We start from the raw sequence: 17,099 nt of genomic DNA, 5'->3' as shown, positions 1-17,099 counted from the left end.
ATCTACTTGATTTGTGAATCAAAATTTGAGTTTGAAAGAGTTAGTAGTCGTTGTGAGTCACCGTGGCTCGAATTGACATTAATGAGTACATTTATTTTCGAACTGCAGGTTGAGATACAAGTGGATCTTCGTGCTCTATGTCCTACTACTCTTTAGGAGGCCTTTGAGAAGGCCGTGAGGATGGAACAAAAGCATAGGGCTCTATAGATGGAAGCGAAAACAAATTGAGGCAACCGAGACGGGCGGTTAGAACCTATAACGTCGGCTGGAAATTCTGCGGTGTCAAAAATAGCGGCGTCAAAAATAGCGGTGTCAAAAATAGCGGCTGCGAGTCATACACCACGACCACCTTTGAGACCTTCTTCCGATATTAGAGGAGGCACAAGACCCCCCGTTCGAACTCTCACACCTGCCCAGGTGGAGGAGCGAAGAGCGAATGGCCTTTGCTATCGATGTGATGAGCGTTTCACCCCCGGTCATCGGTGTTCTAAACCGATCGATAGTGTGATGCTTATCGATTGTATTGATGAGGATGATGAGGTTGTAGATGATGGAAAAGTGTCTAAAGAATGTCCATGAGGAGACCATTGAGGAGGGCGTGGAGGAAGATATCCAAGCTGAAATATCGATGCATGCATATACGGGTACTTCCGCGCTAAGGACGTTACAAGTAGACGAACTCTTTAGAAAGTATTGTGTGCACAACCTCTTTGATTCGGGGAGTACACACAACTTTTTCGACGAGAGGTTAGTAAGGAGATTAGGTTTGGATGCCGAACCGACCATGAGATTTGACGTTGCTATAAGAGACGGCACGAAGATTAGGGCGTAGAGCTTGTGTCGCCAGGTCGGTATACGGGTGCAAGGTCACAACATTATTGTGGACTTGTATCCGTTGGCGCTACGAGGAGCGGACATTGTCCTTGGTGCTCAGTGATTAAATGGTTTGGGACCCGTCATATTTTGATGTTCGGAGCATGTGGATAAAATTTAAACAAGAAAACAAAAATGTGCGGCTTGATGGCGTTCGGTCTTCGCCGATTTCTGTGACGCAGCCTATGATGGGGCCGCCTTGTGCGTATGATTTGACATATCTTTTCTTCAGTTAGAACCAGCAGGAGATGAGCCTCAAACAAGTTTAGGTACTACCATTGGATTGTCTAATTTATTAGATAACTTTTCTGGACTGTTTGAGGAGCCACATGAGTTACCACCGAGGAGAGCGGCGGACCATCGCATAGAGATTGTACCGAGGGCTGCAGCGACAAACGTGAGAAAATATCGGTATCCACATGTGCAAAAGAAAGTTATCTCAAAGATGGTAACCGAGATGTTGGAGCAAGATCTCATTCAACTAAGTCATAGCTCATACTTATCCCCCGTGCTATTGGTGCGAAAAAAGGATGGGACATGACATTTTTGTGTTGACTATCAGGCATTAAACACTATTATCGTTAAGGGCCGGTACCTTATTCCGGTTATTGAGGAGTTGCTGGATGAGCTTGCAGGGGCGACTATATTTAGTAATGAACTGTAACGCTCCCGCCCGACACGGGCACGTGCACGCACACGCGCCCACACGGCACGCGCGGCGCATGCGACAGGTCGAACGGGGCCCGTCACGCACAGATATACTCCTGTGCACATACAATCATGACATCATCAAATAACACCTGCTAACATATCCATGATCACATAATCCATCGCCAAATAAATCATACTATCAACCAAATAAATCTGTTAACATATGAATATTCACGTCCATAATAATATATACTATACCACTATATAATATGACAGGAACCACACAAGCCACAACAAACCATCAAGATAGAACTAAACAACTGATATACGAGTGCTATAAAATCTGACATATACTATACAAATCATCATCCGATATAATAAGGTACAAATATAACAATCAACGATACAACTCAATGTCTGGTTAAACTATCTTCTCTACCGTCTCGCATCAATAGCTCACCTCATCATCACTCTAAAATATCTTCTCACGATATCTCAGGTCGCTATCACGTACCAAAAATCTGAGGGGTTAGAAAAGAAATAAAGAGAGTCATGAGCAAAAGGCTCAGTGAATAAACTTTACCCCGAATTAGTGATACTAAACAGAGAGTAAATCATGTACTGGATAATATGAATCAGAAAGAGTATCATGTCATAAATGAGTATATGAATGTATCATCAATAATATATAAATAAAAAATAGATAACATATCATAACTGATAAAAGTATATAATCCAAGACCATGAGTAAACAAATCTCCGTATCATACTATCATCATAACTCTCTCTCTCAAATATGACACATGATGCATGCCGACCATGACCACGTTATGACATCAAATGCAATCATATATGATGTATATTGACCACTCGATAATCAGGTAACCAAATGATAGTGAAATCATATGCATTTTTCAACATCATAATCTTCACCGACATCTCGGTATAATATCATCATACTAGACCACTGTGCACAGTCAACACCCAGTACCCGGTCTCAACATCATGCCTGAAGGCTCCGAGCATACTCTGCCATCTGCAAGGAGTATCTTAAATATAACCATACCCTACCATCCGCTAAGGGTATCAACATCCATCCAGACTGGGCACCCCACATAGTTGATAGAAATCTCATGAGGATAACTCGCCACATATGCCCTGGCGAACGGCATGTGTCTGATTGTTTGTGCGCATAGACTTAACTGACCTCGGACATGGGCCACGAGATATCGCATATCAACGACCATAATCATCACTCCAGGCACCCTTAACCCTGGCGTCTATTCGGATATCCTCATGCTTTCTATCAACTATCTTATCAATTACATTTCATGCTTTCTTTCTAAATGTCAGATCACATACATATATTCAGTACGATAACGAGTCAATGTATAATAGGAATTTAGGTGGAATAGGAATCAAGAGAAAATGATGCAATGTAGTCTCCAACTATATCGTCAACACGTGCATACTCATGCTAATCTATTACATGCATACTCATGCTACAGATCGACTCGGTAAACAATCATAATAGTAGAATCATCTCTAATCATCTCTATATATGTCACCAATGTACTCATATTCCAAATCAACATAATCGAATGCATGATAAAATATGCTCGACTATAATCATCTCTAGATAAAATCATATAATCATGCTGGAGGCCAAAACATGCATGTACGTAAATATATAATATAACATAATTTGAGAAAGACGTCTAAGGGATAAGACTACTCACAGTTTGATCAGAATATACAAACCACGCATCTCTCACGTCCGTCAGGTAACCGAGTGACACTCATCGCTAGCAAGGTTCACAGGGTCTCAAATAAGGGGGTTCGGGATCTGAAATATTTAAGTAGTATGATGTTAAAATATAAAAGTTTATTAGTTTTAGAATCACTTTTCTTTATTTTTTATTACATAACTAGGTCTATAATATAGATACGATTCAAATATTATAATTCTTTATTATTATAAAATGTTAGTTATAATATAAGAAGAAGATGCCTGTTTCCTTTTATATGAGAGTATTTCTAAATATATAATTATAAAATAAAATAAATAAAATAAAAGGCTAAATAACTATAGACAAGGTCTAATTTTAATTAATTTTATAAAATAAAATAAATAAAATAAAAGGCTAAATAACTATAGACAAGGTCTAATTTTAATTAATTTTATAATTCATACACTATCTTGATTAATTAGGGACAACGCAGTCTTTACTCGATAAAATAATAAATAAATAACTAAATAAACTTAGTATTTTATTTGTTGCAGAATAATCATAAAATTAATAGAAATACTTAAAATATATATGATGAGGGTCTTAGAATATAAATTTAATAATTATAATTTACATATCTATCTATTAATCTAATAGATATGTAAATAAATAAATAAATATAAGTATTACCTATATTTATACCTAATTAATCATTAATTATAAAAATTATCATTAATAAAATTATATTGAAGGATATATAATATTATTAAAATAGTTAATGTCTAAATAATCTATTTGCATTAATTAAGAAAAAAAATACCTAAATAAATAACATAAATAAACTAATTACATCTGCCATCAGTGCTGGGCCGAGCCCAACACTGTGCAGAAAGAAAAAGAAGGAGCTGAGGAAGAAGGAGAAAAAGAAAGAAAGAAAGAAGAAGAAGAAGACAAGAGGAAGAGAAGAAAGAGAGGAAGAGAAGAAAGAGAGGACGAGAAGAAAGAGAGGAGGTGAGGGAGGAGGTTGCGGACCCAGGTCGGCGGGGAGTGCACCGGCCGCTGCTGGCCAGCCAGCGGCCGGCCTCTCATCGGCGGCTCGGCTCCGACGAGCCCAACCTCGGGCAAGAAAAAGAGAGAGAGAGAGAGAGAGAGAGAGGAGTGAGAGGTCTCACCGGTGGCGGCGGCGGCTCTATGGAAGGTGTTGGTATAGAGAGAGAGAGTAGAGTGAGAGGATGGCCGAGAGAGAGAGAGAGAGAGAGAGAGAGGGAGATTTAAAGAGAGAGAGAGAGAAGGCGGTGGAGGAGGAGTAGTGGCGGCGTCGGAGCCCGCCGGGGCCCACCGCGACCAGCTGGCCGCAGGCGCGTGGCGCCCCACCAAGCTGCATGAGCAGCTGGCATGGGCACGAGGCCGGCCACAGTGTGACCGGTCACGTCGTGGCTATAATTTTTTTTTTTTGGGGATTGGGATGTTACAAGTAAGCTTGACTTGAGGGCCTAGTATCATCAAATTAGAGCTCACCTGACGTATGTGCACAAAACTGCATTTCGAACTCCGGACGGGCAATACGAGTTTCGAGTGATGTCTTTTAGTCTCACAAATGCTCTAGCTACCTTTCAAGGCCTTATCAATGATATATTCCGGCCTCTCTTGCGAAGGTATGTCTTGGTATTTTTTGACGATATTTTGGTGTATAGCAGGACTAAATTGGAGCATTGGCAGTATTTGGAGGATGTGTTGAATTTGTTGAAGAAAAACCAATTGAAGATTAAGAAGTCCAAGTGCCTATGGGGAGTACCAAAGTGAAGTATTTAGGCCACATCATTTCAGCGGATAGTGTAGCGGCGGATCCTCAAATGGTTGCATGTATGACCGCTTGGCCTATTCCTACTACTACCACCGGATTGAGAGAATTTTTGGGGCTGACCGGATATTACTGATGCTTTGTCGCCGGATATGGCAAGATCGTTGCTCCACTCACTTCTTTGTTGAAGAATAACTCTTTTAGATGGACGGATGAAGCCACTTCAACCTTTGATAAATTGAAAATAGCAATTACGACGGCACTCATTTTAGCGCTACCGGACTTCACCAAAGAGTTCATTGTGGAATGTGATGCGTCGAGTGTTGGCATAGGAGTTGTACTAATACAAGGAGGACCTCCCATAGCCTTTCTTAGTAAGGCTTTGTCACAAAAATCTCAATAATTATCGACTTATGAGAGAGAGAGATATTGGCAATTTTGCATGCGGTAACTACGGGGAGGGCTTATTTAATCGATAGACAATTCATTATCCGAACTGATCAAAAGAGCTTTCCATATTTATAGGACAGTGTATACACACTCTGGCACAGCAGCGATATGTCACAAAATTGCTGGGATATGATTATAAAATCCAATACAAGAAGGGAAAGGAAAATAGAGCGGCGGATACACTATCGCGCCAGCCCGATACCGCCGAGCTTGCAGCCTATTCATCTCCTATCTTTCACTTCCTTGACGAGCTGAGGTATGCATATACATCTGACCTAGATATTTTGAGATTGTTGCAGGAGGCAATGGATGATCCAGAGCGCCATCCAGAGTTGGAGAATCGATGCAATTTGCTGTTGGACCGCGGATGCATTCGAGTGCCCGCAAATGATAGATTGCGACAGAAATTATTGGAGCACTTCCACCATACTCCATAGGCTGGTCATGAGGGTGTCTAGAGGACTTATAGGAGGATATCTTAGAGTTGCACGTGGCCAGAACTGAGGCGGGATGTGAGGAATTTTGTCCGTGCTGGCGAAGTCTGTTAAAAGTCTAAAACAACCACATTGAAACCGACCAGATTACTTCAGCCATTACCTATACCGGACCGTGTTTGGGAGGACATTTTTATGGAATTTATAGAGGGTCCTCCGCTAGTACATGGTTATTCCATTATCTTTGTAGTGGTTGACAGATTAAGCAAGTATGCGCACCTTTCGATATTATCACATCCGTTTTCAGCCAAGTCGGTGGCTGAAATTTTTGTTAGAGATGTTGCTCGGTTACATGTCATGCCAATCCGAGGTGATTAATCGAGGCATTGAGCAGTACTTGATGTGCTTTGTCGGAGAGATGCCGAGATGGTGGTTGGAGTTCTTACCATAGGTGGAGTGGTCCTACAACACCGCCTACCATAGCAGCATTGGCATGAATCTATTTGAGGTGGTGTATGGACGCACGGCTCTAACGTTACGTGCTTATGATCCAGTGGCATCTGCAGATCGTACGGAGGTGGATTTAGCTTTGATGGATAGAGTCGCCACATTGAGGAGGTTGTGTGCTCATCTTAAATTTGCTCAAAATCGCATGAAGCAAGTTTATGATCGTAGCCATAGGGAGCAGGAGTTTGATATCAGCAGTTAGGTGTTCGATGCGAAACCAAAAGTTAGCACATCGCTACTTTGGTCCGTTTCGGATGTTGGAGCGTATTGGTCCAGCTACATATCGTTTGGAGTTGCCGGAGGGGTCGAGAGTACATCCTGTTTTTTATGTTTCATTGTTGAGAGAGCGTATTGGAGATCATGAGATTGTTGGATCGGTTCTACCGAAGCCATTGGAGGAGATAGAGATCGTAGAGCTAGTTTGAGTACTTGCTAGATGCTGATGACGACATGGCACTAGATTAGAGATGGAGATTCTAGTTGAGTGGCTTGGCAAGCCATCTGATGAGGCCACATGGGAGTTGGAGACTGATATCTTAGAGCATTTTCTTGACTTTTCACCTTGAGGGCAAGGCGGGAGAAGCGTGGTGAGCTAGCTAATACACTTAGTTAAGATATTTTCTTATTACATTAATTATTTATATTTATTAAAATAAAATTCTTATAGGTCCCGTTCGAACGCAGGTGGAGTCGCGTTCGAACGCCTTTGCGAACGCCTGCATCATGTTCGCAAATATAGAGAACGCATATTGTGCGTTCAAACGCTGTTGAGCGAGTTCGAACGCCTGGGTTTGAATGCCTGCATCGCGTTCGCACATACAAAGAACGTATTTTGGTACTTGTTGTCTAGCCTCTATAAATATGTGGATAGCAGCCAACTTCATTATGAAATTGGAATATTAATTTCTTGCCTCCTATCTTCTTTCTAGACTCTCTCCCTCCTCCCTCTTCACCATCCTTCCACCTCTATCGTTGGTAATGTTTCTCCTAACTTCTAATCTCGCTTAACTGTCGAGCCACTCCTATTTTTTGCGATCTCGAGCACTTCGTTCCATTCGTCTACTTTCCTTAATCGCATCCACTATCCACCTTCACCTCCATATTCATCCATAACCGTAACATCCACTCCACCCGTCACCACCACCATTACCTACGTTATTCTGTATTTTTATCCCTATTACAGTTATAATCTGTGAAGGACATAAATATAAAAGTTGTAGATCAGGAAGTTACAGATCTAATAAAATTAGTTTTGTAATTTTCTGACTACCGGAGAATATCTGACAAATATTTTTCCACAGTTGCGGGGACTGATTTTTCTAACACATCCAAATCTTGAAGAAATCATTGCGTAGCCTATATTTAGTTTGAGAACCTATTAATTGTTATCAGAGCCTAACAAGATACTGAAGTTCAATGGTTCGAACTACTCGCTTTGGAAGTTAAAGATGAACGTGGTTATGATAAAAGAGGGATGTGCAATCGCAGTTGAAGGTATAGACAATAAACTCGAATGTATTTCGATAAAAGGATGAACTAGCAATGGCCGATATTCTTCTTGCATTAGATGATACTGTTTTATTTAACTACTGCTAAAGGTTTGTGGTATAAATTGAAAAACATGTATGAGAGAAAGAACATATCAAACAGAATTTTTCTCGGTAGGCAACATTACAATCTGAGAATAAAAGATGGATAGATTAACTGTAGTTGGCGTCAAAATTGAGGAAGAGGAAATAGTTTCTCTTTAATTTTGCTCGATTTATGGGATGTGTTGATAATGAATCTCACTATGGAGTCTAATGTTTCTATGTTGCTATCTGAAGAATCTCGAAGGAAATCTGGTACGAGTTCTACAGGTGATGCGATGATGGTAAAAGATAGATTCATAGAACATGTATTAATTGGAAAAGACAAATCAAGGTTCAAATCAAAGGGGCATAAGAATATAAGGTGCTGGAATTGTCAAAAGAAAGGCCATCTACACAAAGACTACAAACATCGTAAAATAAATCAGGATAAACCCAAGCCTAATTTTGATGTTGCAGAATCCAGTTCAAAACATTCCCAAGGGAACTTAGTGGAAGAGAAGGAAGTTTGTTCGTCTGACGGTGGGGAGGTGCTATCAGTTCTTCCGTAAGAAAATTCACAATATGAGTGGATTTTGGATTCAGGTGCTTCATTTCACATGACACCATGTAGGGACTGGTTCTATACTTATGGTCATACAATGGTGGGACTGGTTCTATACTTATGGTCATACAATGGTGGGACTGTATTTCTGGGTGACAATAATACCTGTAAAATAATGGGAGTTGGAGACATAAGAATCACTATGTTTGATGGCATTACACGCACTATTTCAGATGTAAGGCATGTTCCAAGTTTATCTTGGCTATGTAGATGGTACAAAGGGGTACAGGTTGTGGGCTCCTACTGCCCGCAAGATTGTAATTAGCCGAGATGTTGTCTTTAATGAGAACTTGATGCAAAAAGAAATGGTACAATCTAACTTGGAAAGAGCAGAGACTAGTGAAATAGAATCTTCAGAGAATTTACTGAATCTACCTAACATTTCAAATGTTGAGGTGGATAATGAAGAAATAACTTATGATGAGCATAATGTTGAGATTGAGGCTCAAGAAGATCAAAGCCGAGTAGCAAGAATTCGAAGACCTCCCACATGGCTCCAGGAGTATCTTATGCATGCATCTCAGAAGAGCACGAACCTACTTCATATAAAGAAGCATGTGACCAAATAGCAAAAATGGCGCTATTGAAAATTAATGTGTACGTGCAACTATGCATGGATGCATGGTTTATATTTATTTATTTTTTCTTTCTTAATTTCTTTTCAAGCGACAACACAATGATCAAGAAGCGTCACCAACATTTAATCCTTGTCTGTAAAATTGATATGTAACACAAAAGCTTACATGTTTTCTTAAACTTCTTCTTGAGGTCTGTGAGATGTTCACTGTTGGTCTTGCGAAAGTAGTAGTTGGCGTAGTCGCTTCGGTACACGATATTTGTCCGACGTGGCAGTGCCGATGGCGAGCATCGTGGCAGGGCCGTTAGCTCTACGCCTTCCTGAGCTCCTCCACTGTCGCCATTGCTCTCTAACTCAGTCCGAGTTGGAAGTAAACTCCGAAGAAAGCAGGATAGAAGAGGAAGGAGAAGAAGATGAAGGATACAGAGTAGGAGGGATATTCGATGTTGTTGGCAATGGGTGGGTGTGTTTGGGTATTTATAGCAGCGGTCGGGAATGATCGGGTTGGGGATATATAATATCCAAATTTCGTCAGACTTTTGCCAAACGTGGTTAGTAGGAGTGTAAACAGAGCGAGTTCTAGCGAGCTGGGCTTGGCTCGGCTCGAAATGGATATTACTCTAGTTTAACCCGAGATCTCGAGACTTGCTAGTTAATAGAGGCTCGGCTCGACTCATACTAGAATTGAGCTGGCTCTACTCGACTCGAGTGGCTCTTTTTTAAAATATTAATATTATTTTATTTGGCGAGAACATATTTTATAGTTCATTTAAGTTTTTTTTTTTCACTTCCGATGTGTGGGACTAAAGTGAACTTCATTTTAAAATTTTAATAGACTACCTTGACTCGGGTCATGACTGAGAATAAAACTATTCTTACCAACTATGCTGGGTAATATTAGAATAGTAGATAGACTAAATACAGTAATATATATTTAGCGAGCTGCCTCTAACTCGGCTCGGCTTTAATTTTTCAAGCTAAAAAATTCAACTCGGCTAACCAGCGAGTTTTTTGACAGCCCCGGTGGTTAGGAAGCTCGCGCGGGGGAGAAAAAAAATAGGTAAAAGTAAACGGATAGAGCGCAGTGTTAGATAAAGGTTAAAAAATAGTTTTTATCGTGTAATATTATGTATATGAGTTTTAAAAAGTTTGCTAGGTTGTCTGACGTATGGCTGCGAAGTAAGGATTGTAATATTTTTTTCTTAGCTTTAAATTATAATTATCCCTTGTGATATTTGTCGGGTTACGTTACCCATGTTGGTGTTTAATTATTATTCTTTACCAGACAAGATGCGTTTGACCGTTATTTTGGTCATATATGAAATATTTAAGTTGAGCAATCTACTTAATTGCACTTCGTTTTTCATAAATTCGACCTTCTTACCTACATGCGTTGGAATATATAGTGAAATTCTACTATAACTAATTAGGAGTGCTGAGTATGAAATTAGTTTAAAATTTTGAATTGCTGGAAAGTATGGTCTACACATTTTCTATAAAATATTATTCATAAGATATTTATACAACGTCTGAATAATATAAAATTATATATATTAGATTGATGATATCATATTCATATTCAGTGTAATAGAGTTATAATCCATATAAGAGTTGGATGATTTTATATATGTTTAATTATTTATTTCTTATGGATTTTATGATTTTTTTAAATTTTATTTTTTATAGATAATATCTTATGGCTTGTATTTTAGAAATCTATTTTTATTTCTTTCTATTAGAAAGTCCTTATCTTTCTTTGCGCTATCTTCTCTTATTATTTTTCACGTTCATTGTGACATTATTCTTTCTCACAGTACGCTATCTTACCAAAGCAATTATACCCATGTTATACTATGAAAAAAATTGATGAACTTATGTGAATCTTTAGGTATGCTCTTATACCACTCCTTGATGCCCTAAGAGATAGAAATCTATTACACGCTATCGATAATAATATGTGGAAAAATTTTTATGTGAAAAAATTCTAAAGTGGATAAAAATTACAGATCCAAACTCGGATCAAGATCAATTACTAAAATTTATTGTAGTTAACAAGATGGAGAGTATTTTGTTAATTTTGTTTTATGGTCACTAACGCTATAGAAGTGTTCTCCAATCGCCTCCAAAATATGATCTCCTAATATATTTATCGATGGCTTCTCTAAAAAATGATCTCAAATTTAATATTTGACTTCTTAGAGATAAGATAATATCTTTTAGGGATAACGTTTATATCTTTTAGAGATAGACTCAAATCTAAGTCAAATCAGTCAAGACTATTCAAATATTTACAAGAATTGTTTGAACGCTTATTATTCTTTTATGTTTTAGAAAAATGTGTTCCAACTTATCAGGGTCACTGACATTTTTTAGCCCTTAATTTATATTTGATAATTTTATAGAAAGCATCGTATGTTTTGTTTTTATATCATTAACACTCTACACCATCTGACTTGTTATCGAGTATATATAAGTTATCCAATCCATTGGGTTAACGTGACCATAAAACAAAATCGGACATCCAAAACAATCTGACATAAGAATATCAACAATAAATTTGGTTCCTTATATAGGATGTCAATTGTCAAAGGATGATGCAATATGGTCCACGAGTCATCATGATATTTAAGATCGCGGGTCCAACAACAACATTACACCAAAACTCTTTTAGGAGTCTAAATTAGCAAAAAAATTATAATCTCCGCAATAATTAAAGTAACCTAATTGACTAAATAAGTTTAAAACTCTCTTGTCTGAGTACTAAATATAGTGTGAAGACCTAGAAAAGTAAAAAACTTAGACAAAATTTGCAAATGGACTCATGCCCAGACAAGTATTTTCTAATTCTTAATTATTTCTACAGGCTGCGTGCATTTCATCACTCTTGTTTTAGAAAACGTTACATCGATCTGAGCCAAAAAAAATTCCATCGGATTGGAAAGCACGAAGATAACGATTACTGACTTATTAATCATAAATATTATGCCACATATTGCTTCATTAACATTTTTATATTATTTCATGCATGCTACCAACTAGTACGTACGTAAACTTCATGCAGCAATTGGGAGGGCATGCAAGACCACGGTCTCCACCGTGAGCCCTGGCCCGAACCCAAACAGCACTCCCCACTCCAACCCATCTCCGGTGGTAGACTTCCCATCCTTCGCCGACCTCCGCCGCATCTCGTCCATTATGAACAGCACGCACGCGCTGGACAAGTTGCCGTACTCGCTCAGCACGTGCCGCGACACCGTCAGCTTGTCCTTGTGCAGCCCTAGCTTGGCTTCCACCTGGTCCAGGATCGCCGGCCCGCCCGGGTGCGCCTGCCAGAAGATCGAGTTCCAATCGTCGATGCCGAGCTGCGCGAAGGCGTCGGTGAGGCTCGTCTCGATGTTGTTCGAGACGAGGCTGGGTAAGTCCTTCAGGAGGTGGAAGGTGAGACCCACCTATGGTACATGTGATTTGAAATTAATTATAAACCTCAAGCGTGCACACGAACTCCAAGTAGTATACTATATTGTTAATGACAATAAAAAAAAAAAATGTAAATGTTGTTTTCTATAAATTTTCTTTAGATTACCTCTCGAAGGTGGCCGTCAATGGCGCCCTTGGAGTCCGGGGCGATGGTCTGGCTGGCGTAGACGAGCTCGTAGATCGGGCTCTCGACCGCTAGGTCCGGGTCAGATCCGACGATGACTGCGCTGGCGCCGTCACCAAACAATGCCTGGCCGACGAGGGAGTCAAGGTGGTCCTCCGATGGCCCTCGGAAAGTGATGACGGTCGACTCGGAGCAGACCGCAAGAACCCGCGCCCCGCGGTTGTTCTCGGCCAAGTCCTTGGCGAGGCGGAGCACGGTGCCGCCGGCGAAGCATCCTTGCTGGTACAACATGAAACGGTTGACGTTGGAGCGCAGGCCGAGTAGCTTGGTGATCTGGTAGTCAGCGCCGGGCATGTCGACGCCGGAGGTAGTGCAGAAGATGACGTGGGTGATGTTGGACTTGGGCTGTCCCCACTCCTTGATGGCCTTCACCGCCGCCTCTGCCCCTAGCCTTGGGATCTCTTCCACGATGATGTCTTGCCGAGCGTTGAGGGATGTTCCCATGAACTCGCACATGTTGGGGTTGGCATTTAATATCTCCTCAGTTAAATGAAGGTGACGCTTCCTGATCATCGTCTTCTCGCCTGGAAAAAGAATAAAATAGAACCATGCATGGGTGCATGCACGTACACATTAATTTCATATTTTGCTTTTTGACCCCTCCTTGTGTGAAAAAATTGGTATATATATATATATGTAACACCAAAAACTTACATATTTTCTTAAACTTCTTCTTGAGGTCGGTGAGATGTTCACTGTTGGTCATGCGAAAGTAGTAGTCGGCGTAGTCGCTCTGGTACACGACATTGTCCGGTGTGGCAGTCCCGATGGCGAGCACGGTGGCGGGGCCGTTCGCTCTCTGAGCCTTCCTGAGCTCCTCCCTCTCGCCATTGCCATTGCTCGCGAACTCGGTCCGACTGGGAAGTAGGATAGAAGAGGAAGGAGAAGTGGCAGGAAAAGGAGGGATATTCGATATTGTTGGAGTTAAGAGATGGGTATTTTTATAGCAGCCGCTAGGGAATGGGGATCAGCGGGGCCTACTTGGAATGGTGACCGTTCGGTCCGGGACGAAGTTAGATGGGTCGTCACGTTAGACTACTATTGTGATCGAGCCGCAAAAGTTATGGAATTTCTGACTGTTTGTTAGGTGCTCGCGTGGGGTGGAAAAATCGGAAAAATCTATAGAATGTAGCTGGGCACTCAGATTAAACGTCATGGATTCCAAATGACAGCTTTGACTAGTTTGCTCAACGCATTAATTAGACCGTTATTCATCCTTACATGGAAAATAATATATCTAACTTGACTAATCTACTTGATTTGTGAATCATAATTTGACCTGCGTCCTGCTCTCATTGTTACCTTAATTTCTCCGAAAGAGCGGTAGGCTATAATATCATATGACAATTCTCACAACAGTTATATTATCACCTGCTACCTCTATAACTAATGTATTTTATAGCCCTTAATTTATATTGGACAAATTTATATAAAACAAAAACATCCTACATTTTATTTTTATATCACTAACGTTATACAATATATATATCTAAATATCGTTCTATGATTTTATCACTGTGTTTTTTTTATTTTCTAAAAACACTCCAAATTACTTTTACTCTAACCGACATCTAATCGTGAGGTCGCTTCTAGTGGCTAGGCTCCCCTCGACTAGCTTTTGTTAGTCGAAGATAAGGAGCCAATGGGGTCAATCGAGGTTATCGGTGATCGCGATCGTCGATAGCTTTCCCTCCTTGCCGTTGTGGCATTTGGTTGTCTTTGTGGGTGTCCATTGGCTCCTCTCGTCGGCCCGGTCGGCACCGTTGGTGCCTTTCTTGGTTGGCGAGGTATGGGCTAGCGTGTCGGTTCGTCATCGTCTTGGCGGTGCTCGCCGACAACCCCTTTCCTTCTCTTTCTTTGCTAGGTTGGGTCGAGGAGGGGGCGAGGTTGGTTGGGGTGGGCCGAGCCTTGGTTGGCAGGCTGTAGCCCAACCCGAGGTTGCTTGGGTGGGCTATAGCCAAGCCCAAGTGAGAGTTTGTGTTTGGTTGGGCTGTTGTCAGCCTAGCCCATGTCGGGTTTAGGCTAGGTATAGCCCAGCCTATGTGGTTCTGGGTTGGGCTGCAACCTAACCCATGTTAATGTGGTTAGGCTGTGGTCCAACCTATGTTGGTAGTGTTTTGGGTTGGGCTACTGTCAGCCTAGTCCATGTTGGGTTTGGGTTTGGTGTAGCCTACCTCATGTGGTTGTGGGTTGGGCTGCGGCCCAACCCATGTGGCTTTCTTTTTAGAGAAATTTGTATATAACACCCTGTCTTTTAGCTAAATTTGCATTTACACTTTATATTTTTACTATTTATAAATTGAGCCCTATGATTTAAAAAATATGTGCAGAAAAGACCCTAAGTTAGATTTCAACTAACACCGTCAGAATATTCCATTAATTATATATATTTTATTTTTAAAATACCTTAAATGCCTAAAATACTCTTAGGTTGACCCGAGGTTGACCGACCCCCAGGTTGACCCACGGGACGACAACGCAACCACCACCCTGGCCCACATCCTCGACGTGGGATTTGGCATCCTCGAGGGGGATCCAGAGTGGTCAAGCATTGACCCCGAGGGCACGGCCACGACCGGTGAGGCTGCACTCTCGTCTGAGCAGATGAGTCCCTAATCCCGACGAAGTCCCCATCTCGGGCCAAACCCCAGCAAAGCCGAGTGGCAGAGTCCCCGATCTCAGGCCAAACTCGGCGTCCAACACCCCGCCCATCACGTCTCTCCTCGCCATCATGTCGCGAACGCCGGATCGCGGCGAGGGAGGTGGGGATGATGAGGAGGGAGGAGAGAATAAGGCGGGAGGAGGGAGGAGAGTGTTAGGTTGGTTGATGAGGAGGGAGGATGGAGGAAAGAGGAGGGAGGAGGATTGGGTTTAGATCAGATGGTGGAGAAGGGTTGGTTGGGTTTAGTTGGTTAGTGGGTTGGGTTGGGTTTAGTTGGTTAGTTGGTTTGGGTTGAGTTTAATTGGTTAGTTGGTTTGGGTTGGATTTAATTGGTTAGGTTTAGTTGGGTTGGGTTGAGTTTAGTTAGGTTAGGTTGAGAGTATTTTTGTAATCTTCTTTGTATAGTTAATTTAACCTAGGGGTTTGGTTAAATTTAACTAATAGATCTAACGACAGGGTATTTTCTGCACATATGCCCTAAATCATAGAGCTCGATTTGTAAATAGTAAAAATGTAGGGTGTAAATGTAAATTTCATTAAAAGGCGGGGGTGTTATATACAAATTTCCCTTCTTTTTAATTTAGGCCTAGTAGTGCCTATGTGTTTTTAATTGTTCTTTAAATTATGGTAAATATTTTTATATTTTTTAATTAATGATCATTGTTAAGTCGAGCCTTAATTAATCTTTTCTAGGATAGTTTGGTAATTATATTAATTATTATAAATCAATTTTAATGAATTAGACTGTGGTCTTTGAGTGCCATTGTTAAGTGCTCCAAAATGGAATTTAACTAATTGTAACAAAGAAGTCGGTGATTGTGGTGTATCCGTATTAATTGCTCATAATGGAGAATTAATATGGATCAATGTAGATATAAGAGATTAAGCAAATTACACTATTTAATGGAGCTGATTAATTAAATATTAGGTTTATTATTTCAATTACGTTTAATAACTCGTTAAGGCTTGGTTCAACTGTGCTGGTCCTACCTAACTAATAAATATGCGAATTCTTAAATGAACCTACTCAAGCTTATAGTGGATGTTAGTAAGATTATTTAATTAATTAGTGGAATGTATTTGGGCCCACATTTGAGGTCTCAACTTGTTGATAAAAAATAATCAAACAGTCGCTTCGTCAAGCAATTGGCGATTTATTGTCGATCGACGAGAGACATACCCTTTCAGATATTTAAGATATAGAGAGAAAGATAGGATGACGTAGATTTAGCAGTACCCAATGATGCAAGGTGAGAGCGCCCGTGAGCGACGGATCATGATTTCCTCATAGTGGTGTGATGACATGGAGATGAGGGCTTAGATAGTAGTATTGATGTGCGATACGTATCTATGTGATGGGCTTACAACTAAGGTCCTTAGTGTACGGTGGCAGACAATCGGTAATGATATTCACCGAATGATGGGTTGGCGAGTTATCGCTAGGAACTACTTTCCCTTGTGGGTTTGTGTGGTCGAATGTGAGTATTGATGTGGCATTTCAGCGTAGCTCTACATAAGCATAAATTGATAGTGTGAGATGATGCATATCATGTAGTATAG

General features: G+C 40.7%; 1 protein-coding gene across 1 annotated transcript; it reads right to left on the bottom strand.

The window, feature by feature from the left end:
* Positions 1–12,022: 12,022 nt before the first annotated feature.
* On the bottom strand, positions 12,023–15,607 carry LOC140797676 (chalcone synthase 1-like). The gene is made up of 4 exons (XM_073151304.1): positions 15,468–15,607; positions 13,532–13,830; positions 12,800–13,401; positions 12,023–12,665 (listed from the first exon to the last, which is right to left on the bottom strand). Exons 1-4 carry the CDS (start codon positions 15,605–15,607, stop codon positions 12,270–12,272), a joined length of 1,437 nt encoding a protein of 478 aa, XP_073007405.1. The 3' UTR covers positions 12,023–12,269.
* Positions 15,608–17,099: the final 1,492 nt, after the last annotated feature.

Source organism: Typha latifolia, chromosome 11 (genome assembly GCF_019914945.1).
Source record: "Typha latifolia isolate L0001 chromosome 11, TyphaL0001v2, whole genome shotgun sequence".
NCBI lineage: Eukaryota > Viridiplantae > Streptophyta > Magnoliopsida > Poales > Typhaceae > Typha > Typha latifolia.
The sequence above is the reverse complement of the archived record's forward strand: the minus strand, read 5'-3'. Positions and strand labels throughout refer to the sequence as shown.